Below are 22,118 nucleotides of genomic sequence, written 5' to 3' on the forward strand. Positions count from 1 at the left end.
GCGGCCCCAGCCCCGCTCCCCCCCCGCCCTCCCCGCGCCCGCCCGCCCGCCCGCCGCGGCGTGTGTCAGCCAGCCATGGAGCGGCCGCCGCCGGCCGCCGCCGGCCCCCGGGCAGCACCGGCCGCGCCAGCGCCACCACCACCGGCACCCAGGGGAGGCGGCAGCGGCGGCGCGCCCGCCGGCAGCGCCTGGCGCCGCTGGGCGCAGTGACAGCGTCCCCCCGGCCCCGCCGGCCCCCGCCTCCCGCCGCCGCCGCCGCCGCCTGCGATGCTCAGTGAGTGGCGGCGGGCGCGGAGCGGGGAGCGGGGGCCGGCGCGGGGCTGCGGCCCGAGGCCCGCACGGCGCCGGGGTGGGGGAGCGCGGGGGGGGGCGGCGCCGGCCGGCGGCGGGAGCGGGCCCCGTGCGTCCCGCCGGGCCGCCTCGTGGCGGAGGCCCGCAGGCCCGGCCCGGCCCGGCCCGGCCCGGCTCGGCCCGGCAGGCGGCTGCCGGGAGGCCGGCGGGCCCCGCGGAGGCTCGGGCACGGGCGCGGCCCTCGAGGGCAGCCCCGGGTGAGAGCAGGGCCGGGCGCTTCCCTGCGCCCGGAGGTCGCGGGGTGGGCTTTTATCGTGACGGGTTTTTTTCCCGTGCAAAGTGCGTGGGTTTAATTAGCTGCTTCTTATCGCACCGCTTCCCTTCCCTTGTCTTTTTTCCTTTTTTTTTTTTTTTTATTTTTTTAATGCTGATAGGGGAAGACTTTCGCTTTCGCGTCCCTTCAGCGAGCGCCCTGCAGTTTCCCACTCGTGAGCGTTGCCCGGGCGGCAGCAGCCCCGGGCGCGTTTGGGACGGGCGAGGGGCTCCGTGGGACTCCTGGCCTTGGCCCGGGTTTCTGTTGGCGGGGCCTAGAGGCGAGCGGCCCTCGCTCCGGCCGCTGCGCTCGGAGGAGGAAGGGTTGGGTGGCGGAGGCCGAAGGCGTAAGGAGGTGTCCTGTGGGCAGGAGCACGGCGCGTCCTGCCCAGGTGCCGCCGAGGAGATCGAAGGGGTGAAGCGCGCTGCTTGGCCCTGTCTTCGGGGGGGAGGAAAAAAAGCCTTGTGGAGTTGGCAAAGCTTAATCTGTGGACGGTGAGCCAAATCCGGGTCCGATGCAAGTGGCTCTTCTGAAATCACAGCTGTTTTCTCTCTGCCTCGTCGCATGAACGCCGCTGCTCAGGCAAAAGCCTTCTCCGTAGTTCCTGCTCTCTGCAGCGCTTTTCCTATTTTGCACCACCGCCACACCGAGTCTCCCTGTCAACTTGTCGTGTTTACTTGCCTGTTTTTCTGAATTGCAGCTGCTGCGTGTGTGAAGTCCCTCGGCTCTAGGTTCTGATCTTCGTATCAGTTTATTTTGTTTATTCTGAAATTTCGTAAATCTTAGATTAACTTAATGTCACAAAATTAAAAATTAGGTGATTTAGTATTGTTGGTAGACTCCAAATTTCACCTGTAGTGGTAAGAGATAAAAGATGGTACTTCTCTGTCCACAACTGAGGCCTGAGACACGGTTCTTGGTAGAGAATATTCAAAATGTGCTTTTGTGGGTTGTTTTATTGTTGGGGGTTTTTTTAAGATTGCTTGTCCTTGGTTCTTCTCTGATGCTCACAGGTCTTTCCTCGGTCTGTTGGAAGGAAGAGACTGCTGTCCCTGCGTCAGGACAGGAATGCAGAATATTTAAAAGCAGCGTTTCCAATGCTGGTTTTCAAGCTCTTTTTCGTATGCCTGTACTGGTAATATTTCAAGGCCGTGGAATCTGCCTAAACCTGTACCCAGGATGTAGCATAGGCAGGGAACAAATTTTCTCGGCCCAATGCTTAGTACACAGCTAATTTCCAGCTTTTCTAGGAAAGAGGAACTTGTGATGTGTTTTGTATGATCGGCCTCTCCTCTGGGTTTCTTCAGTGTTTTTGGTTCCTCAAAAAAATTTAACCTAATATCTTTTTTGGTGTGTGTGATCCAATTTGTGACACTGCAGAAAACGCTGCATTGTAGCTGTGCAGACTCCCGATGTGATCTTTCTTCTCTCTTTCCTTATGTATTTTGCTTATCAGTAAAAATAGTTAATGGCATTAGTATTTATTGTTCTCTCTGCCTGTTTGAGAAGAACGGGGCAGCTGGGACTTTTGAACAATTGTTTCAAGCTTTCTGCAGGCATGGACAGGGAATGCTATATGCGTTCAGTTTGTTTCATATTTTGGAGATTATCTTCAGCGATGAGAGCTAGAGTCTTAAAACTGATTGGAAGTTAAAATGGCAGGCTTGTCCTTTTTTGCCTTTAAATTCTGCATCATTGACCTGTTGTGAACTGGCTCAGCTTGAACTCAGTTAAAGGCATTTTGGCAAGCCATCCTTATGTTTATTTTATGATATACTCTAATTTTGAGGGCTTGATAAAGAATATTTGTAGGAATGTTGGGTTTGCTCTTCTTGCACTTTTCACAAACGCTTTCCCTGCTCCTGTGACGCTGCTCTTTGTGATGCTGAGGCTGAAGTATAAAGGCAAAGTGAACGAAGAAACAAAGACCTCACATGAAAGTAGGGGTGATAGTGTGTCTGATGCCCATGGGTGTTTTTTGGTGAAGATGGATTTCCTGTAAGGTAGTTCCTGTTCTGTCACCTGGGAGTAGGGAAAGGGATCTCCTTGAGATACTGTTTGTAACACCCGCTTCTGTGACAGCTGGGAGGAGTATACAAGGTATGTGAAGGGAGCAAGAAACTGTACAGATTGCATAAAGCAGCTGCAGATGCCACGTAGCTAATCTTGGCTGAAGAAACTGGGGCTTCGCTGTTATCCCCAAAGCTCTGAAAAAGCTCGGATTTGAATCAGCTGCCAGCGACTGCTCCTTTCCCAGGCCCTTCTCTCTTGCTGCTAAAATGCCTGATCCCGATGTCAGAATTTGAGACTACTGGGTAACCTACTGCTTTTTTTGCCTATAATTTAAAATTTACCATTTTCTCTGTTGGTCATCTGCTCGTTCGGCAGCTTGAAAAGGCTGATCTCAGTGCTCCTCTTGTTTGTCACTGTCACTTCAAAGGATCCTCTGGAGTTCTGCATCTTTCACACACCAGTTTTCGGTTTCTCCAATCCATTATGAGTTTATGAGGAATTATCTGTACATGCATGCTGTGCCATAATGAATAAGGATTTTCTCACTGAATCTAACCTAGCGCAAACTGATCCTGTAACTGGAGCAAAAAAGGATGGGCAAGGATATTTCTAGATGCTCTCTCTTTGCAATTGAACCACAGACCTGAGGCCGATTTGCAGTTTTGACTGGCTAAACCACTTCAGAAACATGTAGTTGAATCTGTTCCGTGCCATTGTGGGAATGAGTTTCTTTTGGATTATAAGCCAAATACAACAATCTAGACGCAAACTCTCCAAAATGGTTTCTAAACCTGAAATAAGCATCTATGAGAGCATCTCAAATATAATTAAGTTGCCACCCAAACCGAAGCTGTATGGCAGACTGCACGGAGAGGCTTTAGTGTGGACCTGGGCAAGTCACTTGCATGTGAGTCCATACTGCTAGCTGAAATGCAGAATGGTAATGTAATACATTGCGAAGCTTAGTTAAGGGTGTGTTTTAGGAGGACGACAAGATGCTGGTCCATCCCTGTGTCCACCCTTCTTCGTGGTCTTCATTAGAATTCTGTCTTTCCTACAGTTTTGTGCAGCAGAGAAAGTGTTATATTTGAGACAGTGTAAGCCTCAGATATAATTTCTTTAATTGCAAGGAAGATGAAAAGGAAGTTTGCTTTTGGAGTGGAAAAAGTTGTGGTTGAAACTCATGATTTTAATGGGTCTATCTGGAAATGCTTTGAAAACTTGGTATCAGTTGATGCCTCTTCCCCACCCTCAACAGTTTTCACCTGTGAGAGCAAACAGAAATCTTTTTAAGGTTCTTGCTAAAGCCTATGGGTTTGCAATTCCATGTATCTGTTTAAAGTAACTTTTGCTGAAACCTTGTATCCTTGTCCGCTTGGAAGTTCACAGAAGGCTTATTGTTCTAACGACTGGGATAAGTGTGCATGGGTATTAGAAAAGGCTCATTTATGATCATATTTTTAAAGCTGTCATTTTGTTAGAAATACAGTTCTTACAAGGAGGGGAAGGGCATCCTTGTCTGTCTCTCTGAGAAGCTGTGTTTCATCAGATTTAGCTACTCAAACCAGAAAGTATGTGCACTTGTAAAACGTATGCAGGTCCCTGGTCGTGTGGCTGTAAGGATTAAAACTATCTTGAGGCAGGCTTTACCTATTATTCTGATAGAATAAAACTCTTGCTTAGTTCTGCTTTATTTAAAGCCTTTTAAGTTATCTAAATTTCTGTGTAAAATCGATGGCTATTGTGAAGGATTGGTGGCACTCAGGGACTACTCAAATAGTAAGGGTGCTATTGCGTTCATCTTACTGAGGTTCTTTTATTACAAGCCAGAGGCTAAAAGCTAGCATCAGGCTCCTTTCGGTTTTGAGATACTACCAAGTGGTGTTTGTGAGGATGGCTTTCAAAATTTATATAAAGGAAATGTCAAAGGATTCTTTTTTTTTTCTTTTTTTTTTGTTTAGCTTTTGTAGGAGGGAGGTCTAGATAGATAGGGCAGGTGAAAAAGGCAGAAGACTCTGCTTTTGTTTTAATTTCCCTGTTTTTTTCTGGGGACTTACCTGACGGCAGTGCCAGAAGTCTGGCTCTGACCTTTAAGTTCAGGCAATAAGCTATTGCGTCTTGGACTCACCAAGTAGGTGTGCTATTTAAAGCATTATGATTCTCAAATTTCCTTCTTTCTATATTAATTTCTCATTCCCTTGACTCTTCTGGAATTGTTTTGTTGGTTGGTCAAGCAGAGGAATCAGAAAATGACTGAAGAATACCCAAACTGCTACTGTAAAAAAGCAAGGAGGAGAAACGTTCCCTTTTTATGAGTTATTCTTAACAAAAACAAATGCTTCAGCTCACCAGTGCAGTTTAAGTTGAGAATCCTCAAAAGTATTTTTGATTCCTCGGTGAAATTAGTAGAATTAGGCAGCAAAGTATCTTCAGGGATCTGGTTCAAAGTGTCTAGTTATGCCTTAGTACTGAGAGGCAAATGCCTAAAGGTTTTGTTTCATACTTCAGTAATGAAGTTGACTTCAGCAATGAAAATACCGAGCCATTTGTCTTCTATCAGTTTTAATACGGCTATGGTGTATGTTGATCTTAGCATATACCTACACAATAAGAGCCTCATCATCTCTTTCTTTTCTTTGAGGTCATGAAACGCGTACGCACAGAACAGATTCAGATGGCAGTGTCCTGCTACCTCAAGCGCCGTCAGTATGTGGACTCGGAAGGTCCCCTAAAACAAGGGCTGAGGCTGTGTCAGACTGCTGAAGAGATGGCAGCTAATCTCACAGGTAATCCTGTCATATTTTCCATGGGTGCTTCTTGGCAGAGTTGTGACAAGTGTGAGTGTGTATATTGGTAACTACGTTGATTTGTCTACACATATGGACAGCTCTCCTTTTGAAATAAAGAAATTTCCCAGAGTGAAGTTGGCGTGAGTTATGAACTTTTGAAGAATGAAAATGTGGATGAAAGTGTAATGAGGTGAGATTCATGGTCAGTGAAACAGCAGGCTGAAGTACCAGGTCAAGGTAGTGAAAATGTGTATATTCTATCCCAGAGAACATGAAGTCTGGTGAGTAGTGGTGCTTTGGGACGGAGGTGAGAAGAACCTAGACAAGGAAGTAAGTAGAAGCAAGAAAATCTGTTGTACCGTTGTACTCCAGGGGAGCTATATAATGTGAAATGGAAGTGATACACACTGTTTCTTTCTCTGGCTTAGTCAGCTTTCTGGTTGTGAAAGCTCTGCTCTGTCACTTGGGGGGAAAAAAAAAGGCAACCCTTCAGTGGATGAGACAATTTATTTCCCTGCTTTTCCCTTTCTCTTCTTTCTTAAAGGCTTCTGAATCCTGTTACACTACCTGCTGTTCAAGTCCTGTCTGACAATCTTCATTGTAATTCTTATTTTTGTTATAACAAACTACACTACGGCTTGAACACGTACAAATACTGAAAGGATGAAAGCAATGTGGAGGTTATAAAGATGAAATTTACCTGTAAAAGTAATAGAAAATACTGGGCTGACCTTTGGGTGAAAATGAAAGGAGGAAATGTTTTCTGTTAATGAAACTGCTTAGATTGTGACAGTATCCCAGGCTAAGAGTGGTGGAGACCTTAGTTACTTGTGATACAACTTGATTTGACAAAACATTAGTTGCTCTACAACTGTGCTTGTAGCTAGGTAAAATTGGACGCCAGAATAGCTCTGTCCACCTGTAGAGTATTTTGCCATAGTTACAATCCAAAGATGAGTGACTTGTGGGTAAATGTCCGGGCTGACTTTCTCAGGGGCTTGAAGGAAATTGGGTGATACTTCATTATTAGAAGTCGCTTACATCTTCTTAGTACTTTTCATTTTATTTCTGTTTTCGGACTAAGTATCGGAAGTTTGTTGCAACTCCCTGAAATAATACTGGGGGAGATGGGGAAGGAATGAAACCAAAGTAAAATGCTGAATTGTTTTTGATGGGAGTCTTTACAGGAGAGGTGGGTAGAAAGGTCAGTGTTGAAACGGGCTTTGAACTTGGGACCAATTTATACCAGGAGGACACAAGAGTATCTGAAGTAGGAGAGAAGAATTGGATTGCAAGCCCTTGCATTTGCATATGGCATCATGCAGGAAAAAAAACGTTTCAGTAAAGAGTGTGAATGAGTGTGTGATTGGGTTTTGTCTTTTTACTAATCTTTCACCAAATGTTATTACTAAACTACTTCTTATTAGTCTGTATCCTCTTGCCAGTGCAAGGGTTTTGTGGCTGGTGATTCAGAACTTAGTCATCAGTTTTCGTTAGAACTGAAAATGGTCTGCTCTCATGTATTCAGCTGCTTACTACTACTTCTTGTCAAACATGCTTGTAGTAAGCTGTCAGTGAGTTTGCTGCAGTTCTGTGAATGACTGTCGAAAAAGAAAAACACAGCTTGTACTTACTCTGACAACAGAGGCTGAAAATACTTTCTGCTGCAGTCATCTTAGTTTGGCAAACTGAATAAAAACTGACCAGATTCTAAAGCCTGCATTGCTGTATTTTGGGGAAAGCCATCAAATATTTTTGTCTGAAGACGTCTTTGCTCATTCCTGAACAATACTCACCTCACTTTTTCTGTTCAGCTCTTTTCTTTTGTTTGACTTTTAAATTAACCAGCCTGTATAAATGGGAGAGTTGCTTACTTCTGTCCTCAATTCTGTGACTACTTCTTTCACAGTGAAGAGTGTCCTCTGGTTTTGGTTTTAAATAGTTGTGTTTCTCAGTTTTACCTCAGCATTTCTTTTTTTCGTCTCCAGAGTCTCTTGAGTTCAGCGCTTCTCCATTGCTTCATATACTTGCTATATCTGTACAGCTCTGTTTTCACAGAATCATAGAACAGCCCAAGTTGGAAGGGACCGCAAAAGATCATCTGGTCCAACCTTTTGTGGGAAAGGGAGCCCAGATGAGATTGTCTAGCATGCTGTCTGATCACATCTGCAGTAAATACAGCACAGAGCTTTCTCATGACTATCCCGTATTTCTGTAGGAAACTAGAAGAATATTTGAGGACAGAATGAGTGACTTAAGGAACAGGTTCCTCTAATATTGCCCATAGTATGCTATCGACACATAGGACTATCTGAAATAATGTAAAATTATGCATCATCACACTCAATGTAAAAGAGGAATCAGTTGCTGTGAAACAGCATTTACAGTAGCCCCTCATTTGTTAGCTGGAAGCAATGCTGCTCGTAGCCAACACATAAGAGCAGGAAGCTACTGTCCATATCCCCAAGTTAGGAGTGAGTTCCTTTGAATTTGCTATCAGGTCGCATAGCTGGCTACAATTACTGGAAGTAAAGTCAAGGAGCAGATGTTTCCAACAGACGTTCTTATGACCACTGGGGAAGGTGGAAAAGAAACTATGGTGGATTTATTAATATAGTAGAAGGATATGGCCACTGTTTTATTTCCACCAGGAGAAAAGTATGCCTAAAAATTTACTCTGTTGTTTTGGAATCAGTTGAGCTCTTCATCCCTTTTGCAGTTCTGGTTGGTGTAAAGTTTTGGGAAGGAAAAGAATTAGAATTTGAACTTGTTATAACTGTCTGATGTGTAGGGTTCGTTTACCATTTGTTTGATGGGGATGAGCTCTAGCATCATTACTGAAACAGTAGGGCATAATGATTGCAGAGTCAGACTGCTCTAGGATAGGTACCAAATACAATGTTCCTCTTTCTGAAGCATGAAGTAAATCTTAATTTTGGAATTAAGTTGCTCATACAGAGAAAGTTAAATAGGTGTCATGGAGGGAGCACTTCACAAAGCCAAGGACAGTAAGTTGTGCTTGTATGGCATGAGCAAGGTGGCAAGTCATTCCCGTTCTTGCTGAAACAAGGCCACCAGAAGCCCGTGAAGTTGACCCTTGTACGTAACCCTGTGACACAGCATAAAAGACAGGCCCTCATATTTGTTTTTCTTTTCTTTTACAAGGAGTAGTATGTGTGACATTGAACACTGTCACTAAGCATTATTGAGTTACTACGTGTGCATGCATGCAGTCTACCTTCTCATGCTGAATATTGATTATATTAAATTTTAGTCCCAATAGCAGAGTTTCTTACTTCAGCTGTTAGGTAGTACCAGTATGTGAGCCTGGAGTTCTTACCAGTTTGAGTTTCTGAAGCAGGCAGGTTGTGGAAAGCACAGTGTATCTGTACCTTTCAACAGGTTATATTTGTTTATTTCAAAACTGATTTGAGTGAAGATAGGGTATCGGTGCTGGAATCTGGATTTTTTTTTTTTTTTTTCCCTCCCCCATGAGGGGATGATAAGCACAGCCCAGCGCTCTGTTTCCGAAGCTGAATTTAGCTTGCCGTGGAGAGTCGGTAAACACACCTCCTGTATTTCCATAAGGTTCAGGGAGCTAGACCTGTGTCTTCCCAGAGAGAGAGAGAGGGGAGAATAGTGACAGGCTGCCTGTACACCATGTGCTGATCTCTTTCTAATTAGAAGCATTGAGATGAGCTGGAGGCTGGCCTATCTCTCTTTAGCATGTGAAAATTTGATGATGTTGTTTATAGACTTCCAGGGCTGTCAGAGTTGTGCCTCTGTGCGTGAGCCAAATGCTGGAACAAAAAGCGATCAATCAGGACTAGGAAGGCAAAGAGAGGATGGAAAGCAGTGGGGGGCAGGGGAGACTGAAAGAAGTTGAAGGAGTTGAAAGTGAGAGTAATAAAAATAGGTTTTGTGGAGGGAAAACAGTTATGAATTAAAAAAAAACATTAGGAAAGGAAAACAGAGTGAAACTCCTTGCCCTCTTGTGCTTTTCTTAGAAGAGCAGACAAATTAACGTATTAGTTAAAATTTAGAAATGTAAATTTTGTAACTTGTGTTTGTAATCACTGGTATTTGTATATGCTTAGGGTATGTTGGTAGGTGTCTGTAAACTTGCACAAAGTCCCCTGTCAAATTTTGAGGGGTTAGCAGAAGAGCAAAGGTTTTGTGCCAGAGAAAGAAAAGCCAGTTCCCTTTCTAAATAGTTCAGAACCATTTCTACCAGAGTTGATACTGGTTCTGAAAATTGGTTTAACACCATCTCAGGAGACTATAACGAATGGGTTTGTGGTCAGATACCAGCTGCCCTTTACCCTAAAATCCTCATTGAGCAGGACACGTTTTGATTAAAAACTAGTGTTTGCTTAGAGATTCAGTGTGTCTTCACTACCACTTCAGGGAGACTAGTAAATGATAATTATTATAATCTGTAGTAAATGATAATGACTGGGCCGAGGAATTTGAGACTGAGGTAGTGTCACTACAGACCTTCTGTCCACGATGGGTGGTGGGTCCAACTGAAAAAGAAACTTTGTTTTGTAGAAAGTTGTAGATTCATTTCCTCATCTTTTCTGAGTGCAAAGTAGTAAAACTGCTGAGTATCTTGTAAAACTGAAGGGATCTGTGACAGCGTTACAACCTTAAGTTCCCAAGAAACTGAGAGTATTTGAAAACTTAAAAATGTGTCCTGGGGAGAGCAGGTGAGTTGCTGAGCTTTTTAGGGGTTTTTTAAGCTTTCAGTATACTTTCTCATTTATGATCTGTCTAGGTTGTTAATGCCATGTTTAGATGCTTCAGACATCCCTGGACGGTTTGAAAGATGAAATGTCACCTTGGTGGCTGCATTACCTTGGATTTTATGAGAGGCTTTGTTTCCAGACATGCATGCAAAACTCCTTAAATCCTTACTTAATTTTATTTATTTTATTTCACAGTCCAATCTGAATCTGGTTGTGCCAACGTTGTGTCTGCAGCTCCCTGCCTGGCGGAGCCACAGCAATATGAAGTACAATTTGGACGATTACGCAATTTTCTCACAGGTAAATATCAGGAAGCAAGGAAGAGGAAAGTAGCTGATTTTTTTTCTTTGTCATTTCAATGAGTAAAGGGCAGTATAATAAAAAATCATGTCTCTAACAATCTTTTGATTTCTAGTTTTGAGATTTCATTTACTACAATTAGAAATATTTTTCTTTTTCTTTCCTTTTTTTTGATGCCTGAGTGCTGAGTACCTTTGACTTTTGTAGATAGCTGCCTGTTTGCCCTTTCTTGTTCGAGCATGTGGCCTTTGTATATGTGTAGATCTTCTAGACATACGTATACAGGGCAAGAAGGAAGATTAGAGTCTTATGTGAAAGGCAGGTGACTTAGAAATTAATGTAGTTCTTTGCTGTCTCCTAGGTTAGCGTTTTTAATTTTATTCATAATTGGCTTTTTTTATGATGGTCTAGATTTTTAAGGGAGAATTTGTTCCCTTAAATTTACCCGTACTGGCTTTGAGACTGGAGGTATATGACAGAAAGAAAAAAAATTCTCATTCTGTAGTGTGATGCAGAAGAGAATCATGATTTTTTTATTTATTTATTAAAAAAAAAAAAAAGGTGGGGGGTCACTCCTGGGAATGTCCTTATTTCTTCTATAAGTCCCAAATGTGGGAAGAAGAAAGCAGGTAGGATTTTTAGATAATAGTACCAAGGAAAGTGAAGTTGCCACTCCTCCCGCCTTTGAGCACATCTATGTTTGTCCAGTGTAGGGATTTGATCCCAGTGTGTGTAACACTAGGATTAATATTCCTGATAGCTGTTGAAGGGAAAGGGAGGGAGGCAGGCAAGAAGGCAGAGGCAGAAAATAGTGCCTTAGTTTTAGGCTTGCCACCTAGAGCAGTTCAACACCATTGCACTTCAGTATTGAGGGTAAATTCGTACGGTTTAATAGATTTTTGAGAAGTATGACTGCTCTGTTCAGTGGCTTAAATATTGCTTGGGCAAGTGCTAGGCATGGTTTTGGTGTTCATGTCAACCATTTGCATCTTTTTTTGTCCCTCTTGTTCAGTTTTGATTTCCTACTCCCTTTGAGGAACAGAAGTAGTTCATGTGTGTAACTTGCCAGCCAGCCACAAGGCGCAGCAGGACACTTCCCATTTCTGTGATGCCTGCCTCCAGGGGCACTGAGGAGTGGACAGGGGACTAGGACCACTGAATAATTTAGGAATTACTCTAGAGATCTCTAATTCAACCTGCTGCTCAAAGCAGGGCAAGGTCAGAGTTTGATCAGGTTGCTCAGGTCCTTGTCCAAACAGGTTTTGAAAATCAAAAAGTGTGGAGATTGCACTACTACACCTCTGGGTCCCAGCTGCAGGGCTGAGCGATTTGGTGAGAATTTCCCTCGCAGCAGCTTGCCTGTTGTCCTTTCACTGAGCGCCTCTGAGAAGAGGCTGGCTTCTTTTCCTCCATAATGTCCAACTGGGTACTGAAGGCAGCAGTTAGATACCCCCTTAATCTTCTCCAGGCTAGACAGCCCCAGCTCCCGTAACCTCTCTTCATATGTTCATGGGGAGCATTTTCTTCATTCCTGTCTCTGCCAACTTCCCATCTCTTCCCTTTTTCCCCCACTGCAGTGTGAGGTCCTTCCCTTTGCTGCATTTCTGTAGTAGAGCACTTACAGAGAAAAGAGCAGCTGCTAGCTGCTTAGCGCTTTTACTACATACAGACCTCTGGTTTCACTGGCTTTGGCCCGCTTTCAGTGGGACAGAAAGGAGAATGATGCATAAGTATGCAAATATGTATGTATACACTGCACAGCATACACATGCTCTGTAGTTACTCATATAGAAATGGGAGGGAGGCACAGTATGGACTGGAAAAAGTCTGGATGGGTGCTCAACAGGAGAGGAAAAATAACATAATGGAAAGGGGAAAAAAGAGCATGCATTGGTGAGTGGCAGGAGGGAAGAACAAGTTGAAAAGAAGCAATGCTGTTGGAAGACCAGTAGTGCTGTTTGAAGATCAGCAATGCCTATTTTGTTCCAGTAATTTGGACCATTTGGGCCTCCAGTAACTCACTGTTGTGGCCCTGTACATTGCCGTGGTGTTCTATGGCAGGGCTCTGCTCCTTACGGCTCCCTGCTGAACGTGGGAGGGAAACAGCCCCAAGAAGCTGGTGAAGGAGGAGTGGAGCTGTTGCACAGATTAGTCTCTGCAAGGTACAGCACAGCCTAATCGGGAGTTTGTTACACTGTGTACTTGGAATTACTGCTGGGATTTGCCTTGGCAGAGAGAGGAGGAGAGAGAGAAAGCGTGCACATGAGCAGGCACAGAAATAAAACACGAGCACAGCATATTGCAGTACATTTTGGAAACTGTAGCTTCCTTTCCCCTGGAGACAAATCAGTTCCATCCGAAGCACCACATGCAAGTTTTATTGAAGCTGAGAGGAAAAAAAGCCACCAAAGTGCAGGCCCGCACAAGCTAGGTAAATCATTTTGACTTAAATACGTTAAATACTATTTTAAATATAATGAGTACATTTTAAAGTCCATTTATTGCAATAAACAGAGGGCATGGTTTTTCTTTTTAAATACATAGGGGGAAAATTCAGCTGTCGTGTAGTTTGAGGTGGTATTTTAATAGCTGGCCCACACCTAAAAAAGGGTTTTGAAATCTTCATGTTTTGTTCGGACAACATACCTCACTGACTTGAAAATCTCTCTTCGGATCTTTAGGTACCGTGTATCCCCTTTAGGTGACAGAAGACCTTCACTTAGATGCACCAACAAAAGTCTCCTCTTGCTTGCTCTCTGAGGCTGCTGTCAAGGCTTTTTGCAGTAATTGTCCTTGCTCTGTTTTATTCCCAGTAGAAAGTGGATTGAGAAATTATTCAAAGTTTGTTGCTGTTTTTTTATGTAGATTCAGATTCTCAGCACAGCCATGAAGTGATGCCTCTTCTGTATCCCCTCTTCGTCTACCTCCATCTGAACATGGTCCAGAATGGCCTAAAAAGCACAGTGGACAGTTTTTACAGCCGCTTCCATGGCATGTTCTTGCAGAATGCCAGCCAGAAGGATATCATTGAGCAGTTGCAGACTACCATGACTATTCAAGATATCCTGTCCAACTTGAAGCTCCGGGCTTTTCTGGACAACAAGTACGTCATCCGCCTTCAAGAGGACAGCTACAACTACCTTCTTCGCTACCTCCAAAGTGACAACAACAACGCTCTGTGCAAAGTCCTGACCTTGCACATTCACCTGGATGTGCAGCCTGCCAAGAGGACTGACTACCAGCTCTACGCTGGTGGGAGCTCCTCACGCAACGAGAGCAACGGCCTGGAGCCCAGCGACATGCCTGCTTCCATTCTGCAGAACGAGGCAGCGCTGGATTTACTGCAGGACAGCATTAAACGTGTCAAGGATGGGCCCCCTTCCTTAACGACCATCTGTTTCTATGCCTTCTATAACACGGAGCAGTTGCTGAACACTGCAGAGATTTCACCAAATAGCAAGCTGCTTGCTGCTGGGTTTGATAATTCGTGTGTGAAGCTGTGGAGCCTGCGTTCCAGGAAGTTAAAATCTGAACCCCACCTCGTTGATGTGTCCCGTATCCGCCTGGCTTGTGACATCCTGGATGAGGAGGTCTGGATACCCTTTTTTTCCCCCCCCCTACCCTTTCTGCCGAGGTATTTTGGGCATGCATTGTGGAGTATCTAGTAGTGTTTTAGGGGACTGTGAGGTTGTTCCACAACCTATCTGCCTTGATGCACAAATTTTATACCCTACTCTCATCCTTGTTCTTTCCTGCAGTGGTTGTAAATGCTGCGCTGAGGTGCAATGAGTTTGTGCTTGGGTCATAGTTTGTTAGTCCTAGGTGCTGATCTCCCTCCTCCAGCTGTCCTTGAACAGATGATACTACACAGGCAGCCCAGTTAAGGACACAGGTGACTAGAGAAGGCTCCCTCCCCTGAGGAGCATGGAGCTGTCTTATGGATGGAAAGAGGAAACAAGGAGATGCGGGCAGTAAAAACACACCGTGGTGAATGAAGACTAGAAGGAAAGTGGCTCAGAACAACCAGTCAGAAGGGTAGAGAGAAGGGGAGAGACGCAGGAAGAGGAAAATAAAGACAAAGTAAGGAAAGAGCCAAAGGAGGCTGGTCTGAGGCCTCAAGAGGAAGGAGGAATGCTTAAGTGCAAAACTGTGTTTAACGAATCACCTTAACCAGAGGTGAAGAGTTAGCATGGAAAAATTATGCAAAATGTCTCTGTTAAGGAATCTGCAGTGTAGAAACTTCAGAGGCTTCCCACTCTGGAGTGCTGGAGACAAGGACAGGGATGTGTGTGCCTTCACATGCCAGGCTAGATAGCATCTTCAGTTTACTTTTTTTTTTGCCTTCTAGCCACGCCCTTCCTCCCACAGCTGCCCACGTAGCATCTTATATCTGGTTAGAGATCAGAATTTGTGACTCTTCCTTTGTTTAATCACTCCCCTCTTGGGGGGGGGAGAAAAGCCTCATTTGTTCTTGTGTTGAGCATTTAGCAGGAGAAACATCCTTTTTTCCACTGTTTTTTCTTCCTCTTATAAAAAATACCTAGTGGCAGGATTCTGTTTATTTTGGAAGAGCACAGAGAGCTTGCTGTATGCAGGGATCTGTGGTTAGGGATTGCTTTGTTAGTCAGCTTGAGAACCAGAGGCAGGCATCCAGGTGAGATAGCACAGCGGCCTGCTCACCGCCTCCCAGGTTAACCCTTTCTGCAGAGTGAGCAGGTAAGTGGGTCAGACTAGCCCAAGATGGATCTGTGGACTTGTTTTCATTATAAGCTACAAGAGTTCATAGGACACATGACTGTGTGTATTGCCTGTCATGGAAACCAAATGTCAGTAACCTGTGACAGAGAATTTCTCTGCTAAATCAGCAAGTCACCTCCTTTGGCTGCAGACTATAGAAAAGTGAGATACTGTGAGGTTATCAGGAGTGTATATTAGCTTTTTTTTGGCACATAGGCACATACTTGCATATCGTACATGTATTATGAAACGGGTGCCGAAGCTTCAGTATAAATGGCTCTCGTTGGCTATTTAGTATTTTGTGTATCCTGCAGTATTTATGTACAGGTCTAAAACCAAAAACTGGTCAAAGACCAGCACAGATCAAAGTCATCATTGCCCTGAATAACTTCACCACTGACAAAACAAAGAGTGACCTGACCAGGAGTTCAAAGTTAAGGGGGGGATACCAGCCTGAATGCATTGCTGGTTACATGTCCCAAATGTAAATGAAAGCCTATTGACTACAAAGGAAATAAATTCCAGGATCTGGGAGCCCTAAGTAAAAATATACAGGCACCCATGGGGTCGCAGGTGGGAACAGACCAGCACCCGCTTGGGTGCCACAGGAGTAGAAGCCACAGATACTAAGACAGACCAAACAAGACCACCCTGAGCGGGCTGCAGTCATCAGTAATGCAGCTCAGTGTAAACAGGGGCTGTGTTTTAGACTGTTGCTGCAGTATGATCAGCAACAATTCACAGTGATAAATCTGATGAAAACTTTGACAAAGAACAAAAGTTCTGAATGTGTTTAGACATTACTTCACTGAGTTCTACAGAATAACTTGTGAGGATGTTAAACTTGGCTGGGTTTTGTAAGGTTTCTAAATTTTGTTTGTTATGGTTGATTTCTGTATTGTGTAATTAGCTTTGGATACTGTATTTTAAATAGTAGTGCTTGAAATAATTAATCTTCAGCTTGGTTTCTGATTTGCTGCAAGCAAATAGGTCCTTCTGTTTATGAAGATATAGAAGTCTAAAACTGTGCTAGTTTCAGTGGATCTTGTTCAGTGTGGCACTAAAATGACGCTATCGGGTTTATTAACTCTTTTTCTGTGTATGTGTATATATAAAAATGAGGTTGAGACTTGGCAAAAGTGTTAGAGAATGACATTTTTTCCTAGTCCATGTAAAAGCCTTTGTGTCAGTAAGGTCAAAGTCATCTACTAGGTTTTAGTGAATTTTGCTCAGTGTGATGCCCCAGTGCACTTCACCAGTGTTGTCTTGCTTCTTGGAAATAGGAGAGGCGTACTATTTTGGGATAAAATAATTCCATTTTCTTTATAGTAGCATCTCACAAATACCACTTTATAGTCTCTCTTACTTAAGGTCCAGTGTAAAAACGCAGTTTTGCAGCTGTGCAAATGAACGTATTGTTTGTCTCTCTGCAATTTTGCCATGCTCATCGCTGGTACTACATAAATCAACAACAGAAAATAATACTCTCTGTTCCAAGCCACAAGAGTGGAAGCCTTTAAATGCTGTGAAGACTGTGTGAAGACTAAGACTTGACCCCATTCAGCTCTGCTTCTGAGATTCTGCTTTTAAGTGGCAGTGGTCCTTCAAGTGGTAGTGAGCGGGGATGATGCTGACACCTTGGTGGATGGCAGCTGGGAGGGAATTCTGGAAGGAGCAGTAAGAAATGTCCTGCAAAGAGAGCCATGGTATCTACTGCCTCATCTTTCCCTGCTAGGAGATCCCTACTGTAGGCAAGTAAGAGATCTTCCCTTTCGACATCTTAAGAGCACTGCAGGATGAGAGAGATGATGACACCCCGGGAAACCTGTTACTAGTTGGGGGGGGGGGGGGGCACAGGGATGGGGTGAGATTTTTGTTTGTTTGTTTTGGGGTTTTTTGAGGTTATCATTGTTGCTTTTTGAGGCTCACTTGTTCCCTTGAGGCTTATGCTGGGTGGATGATCAAGATAATTTTTGTCAGCTAGATAATGTTTGCTGCTTACAAGGTTAAATGCATCGGCAGTAAATTTTTCTGAGTCCAGATGACTGTCATGCAAAATCCATTACTGCTTTAAGTAATAGCTGGGGAGCTGGGCAGTCTGTCCATAGGTGTATCATTTGGAAGGTGTACTGTGTAACAAAACATGCCAACATTTTTGTTCTTTTCAATTTCTTCATAATATAATTTTTGGGAGTCTTGTACTTGCTCAGGAAGACTTCCTGTTCACTGTTGAAGAGTAAATTTTTTTTTTTTAGCTCATTTTAGTAGTGTTGGTAGGTTTTCCAGTTCTCTTATTACTTAAAATCTGTTTTGATAGTTCTTCTTTTCAAAATGAATAGTACAAACAATAAAAGGTAGCTTTTAGTGTGTGTGTGTAGGTTATTGATTAAAATAGGCTTATATAACTTAATTTCTTGTCCATTCCAAGGAAATAAAAATTGTTCATGCTAACGTGCAGCAGCAACAACTTCAGAAGGAGCTAATGGATATCTCGGTAGTATGTTATATCCAGGAAACATATTCAGTGTGTGAAATTGGAGTCCTGAAAAAATATTATGAAGAGGGGTTCTCTTCCTCCCTGCTGATTTATAACACAGGGTGCAACCTTTCTATAGCTGCTGTAAATGCTCACCTACATGGTAGTAGCTGTGGGATGCAAGGAAGAGTGTGCTTGATCTGACAAAGAAAGGAAGCTTGGTTCTGCAAGGCAGTAATGTAGTGGCTGCACTTCCAGGTGCTTTGTTAATCTGGCCAGCAGACTAACTTGGATAGGGAGGAAATGGAAAATTTAGTGACTCAGAAGCATTATGGGTATACTGGTTTTGGTGAGCTGTAACAGTAGTGTGCAGCTGTTATGCTAAGTGGATGTCAAAGATAAGATTTGCTACCTGTGGCCATATAGGAGTGTGTTTTTGAATGCTGCAGAATGCATTGTCAAATAAGCTGCTACTGTAATACAAGAAGAGAAGAGTAGGTGCTTGCAGACAGCCCAGGTAGCCCTGTATGAATTTGAAGGCATAAAATTAAGTACCTGGACTTGCAAAATTTACAGAAACTATAGTACAATCTAGGTAACTTGAATGGGCTTCCACTGGTAACTTGTCAGGAATCTTATGGTCATAATTAAATAGTATAAAATGCTGCAGGTATCAGCCTCTCTCCTTTAATGTGGTTAACAGCCTAGAGATGCTGTGGATTCCAGCAAGCAATGCTCTATCTGAAGTAGAAAAAGCAATTTGAATAAGAATGGGGCTTTTCGTGCTAGAGCCTGCAGTTTCTCTCTGCCTCACCTCCATAGTAGAGATGAAGTTGGCTCCCAGCCACATCATAAAACTCCCATGGGCACTGACTCCTCTGAAGAGAATTAGCATTGCTAAACACGGCTTGCTGCCTACTGCTAAGCATACGGTTGAGATGGAGAAAGGCAGCAAGCTAGCTAAGTCAGAGTTTGCTCACCTCTGATGGGACATTTGAAACTACTGGAGGAGAAGGGCTTTCAGGACTGTTGCTAAGTCTGAAGCAAAACTGTCTGTGGGTCCTGAGGTCAGAGGGATGGGAGATGTCGTGTCAGCCAGGAGAGCTGCTCATGACACACTGACTTCTGCTGGTCATCAGCAGTCCAGTAGCCCTGGGGAATTGGGTTTCCTCTCAGGGCAGGAAGTGCTCCTTTGGCAGGAAACTTGTGATGATAAAAGTTAAAGGGGCTGCTCACAAACAAAAGGGCATTGTGTTGAATTTGATGTGTAGAGATTGTCTGTGGATGAGCATTACTGATTCAGTACTGAGGAAAAGTGTCTGCCTGACAGCCCTGAGGAAGGGTGGTCTCAAGCTACTACACAGATGCACCCCAAGCCATGGTTATCTCGCACTCTGTCAGTGAGATCCCAGCTTGTTGGACACTTTTTTGAGTTGAGATTTGTTGAAAATTGTGCAGTCTGTAGCCTTTGATTGTCAAGAGATGCTATTTGAGTAGACTTTCAGAGACTCTTACCCTCCATTGGGAGATTCCTTTAGCACTGTTCCTGTTAGCACTGTTTAGCTCACTGAAGAGTCTTTAAACGTGAAAGCGTTTACTTGTTGACTATCTGCCCTGGTACTTGAATTGGAGAATTACAGGATAAAAAGGTTTCCAGTGCCATCCTTTTTGTGATTATTCATCTTCTCCTACCCCAAAATAGATCCTTTGACCTAAATAAGCTGCATACATTTGCTGTTCTTGAAGGGTGAGGATGTGAAAGCATCCGGATGGAGCTTGCATGGAGAAATAGATATTACGGCCTTACTGGGTTTCTGTTTATGTGTGGGACTAAGAAAGAATGTCCAGCAGACGGCTTGTCAAATATGCTTTGTCTTTCCATCTCCTGCCTTTTGTTTAAGATATCTGTGTTTCTTTTTCTACTGTGAGATTCACTTCCAATAATGACCACACCAAAAGAGCAGATGCCAAGATCTGTTTCAACATCTTAACCAAAAGTTTAGTAGAGAGTGGACAGGGAATAACCATATGGTTTTAGCAAGTGGAAAAATGTCATAAAATACTGCTTTTTTCTCCTCTTTGTGTACAGTCCCAGGTTAAGGTGCCTTCTGGAGTGAGCATGAAGCTACCCAAAATGAAGATAAAACCTTTATATAAAGTCTTATCTCACCATCTCTTTCAGCATTAACTTAGATGTAGCAAATGCACTAGCAATGTTTGTGTCTGAGTTGCACAAAATGTGCCACGTCTAAAATAACTCCTTATGTATTAACACCCGCCTGTTTTCCTCATGGTGGTTCCTGTATTTGTGAACAGATAAACATGCTTTCCTTTCTTGTTTCTTTTTCTCCTCCCTGACCAGGAGGAAGAGGACGACAGCGCAGGCACAGAAATGAAGATCCTGAGAGGACACTGTGGACCTGTGTATAGCACAAGGTTCCTTTCAGACAGTTCGGGACTCTTATCTTGTTCCGAGGACATGTCCATCAGATACTGGGACCTCAGAAGCTTTACAAACACTGTGTTGTACCAAGGGCATGCCTATCCTGTCTGGGATTTGGATATTAGCCCCTGCAGCCTGTACTTTGCCAGTGGTTCCCACGATCGCACTGCAAGGCTCTGGTCATTTGATCGGACGTACCCGCTGCGAATATACGCAGGCCATTTGGCGGACGTAGACTGTGTCAAGTTCCACCCCAATTCCAACTACTTAGCGACAGGCTCCACGGACAAAACTGTACGCTTGTGGAGCACTCAGCAAGGCAACTCAGTGCGTCTTTTCACGGGGCACCGTGGCCCTGTGCTAGCACTTGCATTTTCTCCCAATGGTAAGTACCTGGCATCAGCAGGTGAAGACCAGCGGCTAAAGCTGTGGGACTTGGCATCAGGAACTCTTTACAAAGAACTGAGAGGGCACACGGACAACATAACCAGCCTTACTTTTAGCCCTGACAGTAGTTTAATTGCTTCAGCGTCGATGGACAATTCAGTCCGGGTCTGGGACATTCGGAACACTTACTGCAACGCCCCTGCAGATGGGTCTTCCAGTGAACTGGTTGGTGTATATACCGGACAAATGAATAATGTACTGAGCGTACAGTTTATGGCCTGTAATCTTCTTCTAGTGACTGGAGTTGCACAAGAAAATCAGGAACATTAAATTTTGTTTTTTCTTAGGGAAGTGGGTGGGTGTATTGAATGCCAGAGTCCGTTGCAAGCTGAGATTACTGACTGTGAAACACTTTTCTTCCTCTGCCCCCTTGAAAGGCATGTTCAGAGTGATGCAAATGCTTTAAAATGTCTTGCCCACAAAAAGGCCTGTGCTGTTGAATGGAATAAGGAAAAAAGGAGGAGTGATTAAAATATGTATACATTCTAATCTTGTACTTGTAGGGATGGGGAAAAGGGGAGGAAATCCAGTAGCTTGGGGAAACTGAAAGCCTGGTCCAGACAAGTGAAACTGCCAACCAGATAAGCTGCTGACCTGCACTTAAATATCCTGCATTGATTGATGGGCACATCTTACCTACTGTTAACTGAGGCTTGAGTGTGTGGAGAACTACTGGCCCGGTGTTTTTTGTTTTGTTTTGCTTTTGTTTTCCTGGTATTGCAGAGGACCAGCATTTTAAGACCCTACTATTAAAAGAACATTATGTATTTTCTACAGTGATAGTGGTCCTAAATATTACAGCTCCCTATAGCACTTCTGGAATATTTTGGACTAGCTAAGTAGAAAATACCATCTTTCTTTTTAGTAAGGGGACGGAAATCTGACCTCAGTTGGGGCCCATCTCTGCATTGTCATTTGGGTTTGGTTCCTGGTACTAGCTGTGATATTTGTATTTATGTTCCATTAATTAGGAATCTTTCTGAACCTGGTTGCACTGTGTTTTGAGGATGGGAGGACAGTGGGGGTAGAGCAGTGGCTTTAAGGGTAATAAATGACTTGCCTTGTCTGGAGGGAGGGCACAATAGAACTGAAGTGGCTACGTTTGGACTCCTAATGGAAATGGGGCATGTCAATCCACCACTGCACCTCACAGAAATATTTCCGTAAATGGAAGTTGGCAGTCTAAGGAGAGGGGGACGAGGAGAGAGAGACACACAAAGTGACATAGGGAAAAAATAGTATTACTAAATTATTGTGCGTACACAGAGGCAGCTCTGCCACTGTCGGATTTTTCTCAAAATGTTGCAATATCTGTTTCATGAACACTTTGTGAGATAAATCATCAGCATTTACAACAAGGATCTACGGAAAAAGCACGTTCTAGTTTGTCATTTGGAGAGATTAAATATTTCTGCTTTCTGGAAAGAGTTATTTTGTATTTTGTTTTCTATTAAAAGCATTTAGTTTAAAAAAAAAAAAATTGTTTGGTCCCTTTCTGGGAAACTTTCTCTGACTTGCATGGGAAGGAGAGGGCAGGAGCGTGCTTCTCCTACACTGCTTG

The 22,118-nt window shown here is 43.7% G+C and overlaps 1 protein-coding gene across 2 annotated transcripts; it reads left to right on the forward strand.

Annotated features, from left to right (window-relative positions):
• The first annotated feature begins 33 nt into the window (after positions 1 to 33).
• On the forward strand, positions 34 to 22,021 carry TAF5L (TATA-box binding protein associated factor 5 like). Of its 2 annotated transcripts, none has more exons than XM_075495863.1 (5): positions 34 to 274; positions 5,259 to 5,403; positions 10,350 to 10,454; positions 13,320 to 14,044; positions 20,030 to 22,021. In XM_075495863.1, exons 2-5 carry the CDS (start codon positions 5,262 to 5,264, stop codon positions 20,825 to 20,827), a joined length of 1,770 nt encoding a protein of 589 aa, XP_075351978.1. In that variant the 5' UTR covers positions 34 to 274; positions 5,259 to 5,261; the 3' UTR covers positions 20,828 to 22,021. The 2 variants fall into 2 exon arrangements, with proteins under 2 accessions (XP_075351978.1, XP_075351980.1); XM_075495865.1 differs by lacking the exon at positions 34 to 274 and adding an exon at positions 806 to 1,098.
• The last annotated feature ends 97 nt before the right edge of the window (positions 22,022 to 22,118 follow it).

This window comes from Mycteria americana, chromosome 3 (assembly GCF_035582795.1).
Source record: "Mycteria americana isolate JAX WOST 10 ecotype Jacksonville Zoo and Gardens chromosome 3, USCA_MyAme_1.0, whole genome shotgun sequence".
Taxonomy (NCBI): domain Eukaryota; kingdom Metazoa; phylum Chordata; class Aves; order Ciconiiformes; family Ciconiidae; genus Mycteria; species Mycteria americana.